Source organism: Dermacentor silvarum, chromosome 2, assembly GCF_013339745.2.
Source record: "Dermacentor silvarum isolate Dsil-2018 chromosome 2, BIME_Dsil_1.4, whole genome shotgun sequence".
In the NCBI taxonomy this organism is placed as follows: Eukaryota; Metazoa; Arthropoda; class Arachnida; order Ixodida; family Ixodidae; genus Dermacentor; species Dermacentor silvarum.
Window position 1 is genome coordinate 55,752,646 of NC_051155.1, and position 6,382 is coordinate 55,759,027.

The window sequence follows — 6,382 nt, forward strand, 5'->3', positions numbered from 1 at the left end:
AAAAGATGAAGACTTTCAAAATAAATGCGTTACACTTTAAAAATGTATAGCAGTAGCGCACCCAGGATCTCTGCCAGGGGGGGGGGGGGGTGACAGTTTGCCAATACCATCTAAACAGCACTAATTTCGATTTCTTCACGGGAAATTGTCAAAAAAAATGCGCTTTTTGCGAGTGTGTAGACGATTGCGCGTCTTACATCTTAGTTGCAGCACTCAAATGCGTAAGGGAAGAAAATGGGTTAAACAAAAGGGGGGGTTAAGTCGGCCTCAGGGGGGGGGGGTTACAACCCCCGAATCCCCCCCCCCCCCCCGTCGGTGCGCCACTGATGTATAGTGTTGAATGTAACCATAACTTAACGAGAGCTAACAACTAAACCTAAACACTCGGACGTACGAAGCTAAACGGTAAAGATGTAAGCGTAGAGAGAACCAAGCTAAACAATAAGATTAACCGTATCTCTCGCTACGCACACCCAGGCATGCTGAGTTGAGTCATAGCCAATTTTTTCTGTCTGTCTCTCCGCCATTTCCTTATTTCCTCTTTTTTTTCCCTCCTATTTTCATTTCCTCTATTCCCTCTTCCAGAAAGAGTAGGCAAGAGTTGTGCGCCTCTCGGTGGTAGGTGTCAGCTTGCTCCCTCCCTATTTCCTTCGTGTCCTTGTGGGTACATACCAAATAATAATGACGACAATAATAATAATAATAATAATAATAATAATAATAATAATAATAATAATAATAATAATAATAATAATAATAATAATAATAATAATAATAAATTGGTAGGGAACATTATCCTAAATGAACGAGGCACATTGTTGGACCAAAGAAAATGTGGGAGAAAATTGCCGCCGTGAAAATTTGTACCAAGCACTGTGGAGGATGAAGCCATGCAGCGTCCCGACTACATGAACAGTTGACCAAAGTGTGTCTTCATAGAAGGGCTGGGTCTTTGTGTGTCGTATCAGGCACTTTGTAAGCAGTGCTTCGTAAATTTGACAGCTTGTACAAACATTTAGTAACATCAAAAATGGACCTCGTGGTTGTGCACGATTCAAAGTATAACAGCGCGTCTTTTTCAGCAAGGACAAAACCAAACTTCTTTGGTTTTGTCCTTCCTGAAAAAGTCAAGGACAAGCGCTGCCTTTCAACTGCGAACAGCTTACACCAGGTGGAAGTGAGAGCTTGCCCTTTACGGTTCTACAGTTTTACCCTCATTCAAGAAGTCGCACTGTGATAATTCAACTTTTACGCACAACACTATTATTGCGTACAAACATCCGACGGAATTACCATGGGATAATATGCAAGGTTCGTGTAAACGACCAGGTACAGTAGAGAGCAGAGGACCTGCTAATAGAAACAAGGAAAAAATATAATCCGAGTAGTGTTGTTTCCTTTCGTCGAGTGAAGGGCATGCTTGTGAATAAGCCACAGGATACTAACTAATGCAAGGAGGGTGCCGCACGTCCACCTAAACATCATCACCGAAATATGTTTAATAATCTAAAACTCAAGATTACTTGGTTTTCGACCATGTGTTGGCGACATCATGAACATGACTCATGGTCGTTAGTTATTCACATGTTGTCCGCGAGTCACACAAGCAGCCGCTGTTACGCTGAAAGATAACAGTCGTCGCTGCTATCGTTCGCATGGAGTCAGAGAAATGTATGCAATGTGACTGATACCAACAGAAGAGAAGGCAATATTTTATGTGTGACTGTGGTCACGTAGTAAGCATTCGATGTTGCCAGTGATTGTTGATTCTTGCGTATCCTGGCTGCGTTACAGTCCTCTGATTAGTGCACTAATACTCTGGTGCTGTGGAGCTGTGAATGCACTTCGATACATTGACTGGTGAAATTCGTATCGTCTGTCATTATTAAGTAGGCTAAACGTGCATTACCAAGTCTACTGACTTATCTCTTGCAACCAATACGTTTTCACATTAAACATTGATAGACCAACACTCGTACGCGCTGACACAGACGATGTACCGCTAATAGTAAAGCAACAGTACCGAAGTTATGCTGTTTGTGCCTGCAAATGTCTACGAACAGCATGACGATCAGCTCTTCAATCACCGTTAAAATTGTGAATTTCGTCAATGTGCTCGCCCCTATATTTCTTAGACATTTACCACTCACTTTTATTCTGCAGGTGAGAAAACATTTTTTGGTTGCGAGAACTGATCGCCACTGTGGGTGCAAGTGGAGGGGTGGCTACAGGGGTTTAAATGACTTCGCTCTTGACGTAAATTTAATGCTGCAATGACGCCTCTCTGTTCTGTCATTATTAGGTTATTGTACAAGGCTTCTGAACTAGCTTCAAAACGAAGCCGCGATCGCGACTAGATGCAGTGTTAAATAATCATTGATAAAATGGCAGTTTTATTGCAGTGATAATACTGCATGGAGGGTATATGTATAATTTGGAGTCTCCCACTATCACGTGTCCTTTAAATAGATCGCGGTATTGGCTGGTAAAACCCATATATATATATATATATATATATATATATATATATATATATATATTTAAATTTGATGTTCATGCTGAAAAACAACGCATGTGTGGGTGAAAAGAAGGAAATGTGTCGAAAGGGCACGTGAAAGGGATATCAAGTAAGATCTGATATCTGAACAAGTGCGCTGCCATTGAATAGTTAATGGCCAACCAACTAGCCAACCAATATCTCCCGAGCAAGTTATCTCCTATTGAAACCGAATGCTCGCCAGCTCCTTTGTCACGGCGATCACCACGGGGCCTGTGCCGCTTGGTTATTATCTTTTCTTCTCGCTCCTTGCTGAAGAGGCGCAATTCAAAAGGATGTTTTGTGTTTCACCAGTACCTTGAATTATTCTCGCTGCTGTGCGTTATTGGTGCGCTGCAGGCGGCATTCACATGATGCCACCTTGCTCGCGGCCGGAATGTTTCCTTACCTGCAAAAGGGCGCACCGGGTTTCTTCTCAATACTTGGGAGACATGATCATCGCCGCGCTATCTGCGCACCGCGATTGTGTGTCTGAAATGCATAGACCATCATCGTCTTCCTACTTTATGTCCCCTATAGAAAGAAGGCCTCTCGAATCAAGCCTAATGACTTTTGTCTTGCGCCAGCTAACAACGACATTGTACCGCAGCAAATTTCCTCATTTCATTACACCACCTATAGTGCACAGGCGTGCTAGACTGCGCTTCCCTTCCCTTGACGCTATGCAGTGCTGAATATGAAAGATTAGTTGTGCGGAAAGCTTGCACGGTGGAGGACGGTTCACGAAAGGGACAAATCGTCATCCACCCGGCCGTATCACGAAGAAAGAGAAACCTGAGTGGGTATCCACTGTAGCTTTGCGCAACCGTCGGTCGGAGGCAAAAATTTTTTTCTTTCATTCAGTGCTTTACGCAGCGACACAGTCAAAACCTACCAAACTTGATACTTGCCGGAGGTACTTATGCTTTGTCGTTTGGTAACTAGAAGGCGTATCTAGGCGAAACATCGCAGCGGTATAATGTCAGTTGGAAAGAGCATCTGGAAGAAACTTTAAAAAAGGTCTAGGTTAATTTTGTGGGCCTCAGGGCTTTTCACAATGCCACAAAAGGCATAACACGTTTCTCCGAGTAGTGAATTTCATTTTATAATTGTCGTTGTAACCAAGCAGCTTGAAACTTTGAGAGTTTGCACGAACGACAACCTGTGTTTGGAGTCAGCCGATGAAAGTATGCTACCATAAAAAAAAAAAAAGAACGTTAATTTGCGAGTGGGTATTGCAAGCGGTGGTGCAAGCAGCGCAGGCTGGAAAAAGGAACCCATGGCTCCTCATGCGCGCGCGGGTAAGGCGAAGAGCGCATGAAGCTTCAAATTTTTTGTTTTCAATCGCGAAAATGAGAAGCGCTTTCCTGGAGGGAAAACGCTCCGATGCGCGCACCCGACGTCGAGGCCTCTTTGTCTCGAAGTTTTACTTGCATTTGTACAATTGTTTGTAACACGCGCGCACACGTGAACACATAAACACACACGGATACGCGTGCACACACGGACGCACACGCACATGTGGCAATGAAGAGCAATTGCAAAAAAGCATTTATTGCCATCTTTTGTTGCGCCTTTTCAGTACCAAATTCAGAAGAAAGTAACGTTAAAACAAATGCGTTTCTAAGTTTTAGCGCAGGCTTGTATTTACACGATATCTATAATGGTCGGGTGGTTGCACGCCAAGTCCATTGCTTCGAAGATCTCCGAAAGTTTGTATGCCGACTCACACATGTTCACCAAGACGCGCAGGTGCTCGAGTGCGTATGGGTTCTTCGAGAGATTGAAGCACCGGTCATTGAAGTGCCGTACCGCCTGCTCGTAACAGGCAAAATTGGTTAGCCGCCGCTTCAATGTCAGCACCGATTCCGCGCTATCGTCGTTCCCTCGAGCGAGGAACGAGGCAATCTCGGCGACTTTCTCCTTCAGGAAGGACCTGTTCCGAATAGCTTGCCGCAGCTTGTGCTTCAGGGACCGCTTTGTTTGGGCATCCTGGGCCTTTGCGAGCTTCTTTCTCAGAATAGCTATTGGGACGTCGCGGCTGGAGACGGCGTCAAATGGTACCTTTGGTAGAACGATTGGCTTCGCGTCCTTTTCACCCTGGAATTCACCGACCGGAAGCTTTCCGATGCTCATGTCACCGTACTCCATGACATGGCTGGTGTTGGTTTCTTCCTTCACTATCTCGAACTGATCGATGAGTGTCTCCTTGAGCAGGTCTTCCTTGTCCGAGTCTTCCATCCAATTGACGCTGTATAGGTCGCCCAAATAGGTGTGCCTCTGGTCGTCATAGTAGCAAGCGTAAGAAGACTCGTCAGGATTGGCTGCGGTAGTGGCGTACACGTTCACGTTGTCCGGGAGCAGGCCGTCAAACATGGAGCCCGATTCACAGGCCTCGATATAGATCGCCATCTTCGCGAACTTGTTTCGTTGGTACATACTTTTGATGACCTTCATGAATGATCGGGCGCGCAGCTGGTCGTTTGGGAACGCGATGAGACCAGGAGCTCCGTGGTCCGCGAAGTTGACAAATATGTGGTCGTTTGGACCGCTGGCTATAACTTTCCCGCTACCGCCTTTCACCTTCTTTCCTTGCAGGATGTTCAGAAAATTTTGTGGGGTGACGAGGTCTCCAGTGTAGTCCTTGGGGACACCCTGGTAAACATCCTTTCCGTTGGGATGATTGATGATGACGCCAGGTGTCGGGTTTTCCGTGGCATTGGCGATATCATCGTACATCATGACCACGATGCGCTCGTCAGGAATGCCGTGGTTGTGGAGCACGTGGTAGGCGTGGCAAATGTCGGCTTGGTGCCGGTAGTTGTCATAACCATTAGAACCAGCCACGAGAAGAGCCCAGAGCTTTGGTTGACTATTCGCGACATGATTCGTAGACTTTTCGGGTGCAGCAGCAACCGCCGATGCCACCGCGACTAACGCCAGGAAAAGACAGCGCGACAGAGGCATGACTGCTGCGTGTGATCGCGTACCATTTCTCAGAACCTTTTTAAATAGATGAGACGGCTTGTGACATGCCATATCTGCCCAACAGACGGAGGTACGCCCACACGATAGGGCACGTGCCCGTGAGAACTTGCACGCTTTCATAGGAATCGGCATTGCTCAAGTGTTGTGAAATCATCGCGTCAATAGGCAGCAGATACCGGCCATAAAAATAGCCTATACTTCAGGTATGTTTATCTTTCGGCGCTGTAGCGAGCCGTTATCAAGTAGCTTTGTGGAGTACTTATTGCTGTGGTGGTTGTGGACGTTGGACGAACAGGAAATGCGTCGCTTTCTTCAGATTTGTTTACTTGGTAACGGAGCTAAGGTACGGTAGGTTTCGCCCATTCCAAGTTTGCATCCGAGACAAAAAAGACCACACTTCAAATGTGATGTCTCGACGGCTGAGAGTGCCATGGTCGGCCTTGCAAAACTCCCAGTTATAAATGTGATGCTTTATACTTCATACCTATTTTGCGATTTTGTGCTTATTGTGACGCAGTCGTGTACGCTAAACACACCTCGAGTTTTTTTTTCCGTTAGATACCTCCAAAGTGTGTGAATCCTCCCTGTAATGCTACCCGCCGTGGTTGCTCAGTGACTATGGTGTTGGGCTGCTGAGCACGAGGTCGCGGGATCGAATCCCGGCCACGGCGGCCGCATTTCGATGGGGGCGAAATGCGAAAACACCCGTGTACTTAGATTTAGGTGCACGTTAAAGAACCCCAGGTGGTCTAAATTTCCGGAGTCCTCCACTACGGCGTGCCTCATAATCAGAACTGGTTTTGGCACGTAAAACCCCATAATTTAATTTTTAATTTTTTTCCCTGTAATGCTATAATG

The 6,382-nt window shown here is 45.9% G+C and overlaps 1 protein-coding gene across 1 annotated transcript; it reads right to left on the minus strand.

The window, feature by feature from the left end:
• Positions 1-4,064: 4,064 nt before the first annotated feature.
• LOC119441488 (legumain) lies at positions 4,065-5,538 on the minus strand. The gene has a single exon (XM_037706112.2). The coding sequence runs from the start codon at positions 5,501-5,503 to the stop codon at positions 4,184-4,186; it is 1,320 nt and encodes a 439-aa protein (XP_037562040.1). The 5' UTR covers positions 5,504-5,538; the 3' UTR covers positions 4,065-4,183.
• Positions 5,539-6,382: the final 844 nt, after the last annotated feature.

Excerpts from the sequence above, each read along its gene's own strand:
- LOC119441488 (XM_037706112.2), bottom strand. The coding sequence starts at position 5,503 with ATGCCTCTGTCGCGCTGTCTTTTCCTGGCGTTAGTCGCGGTGGCATCG.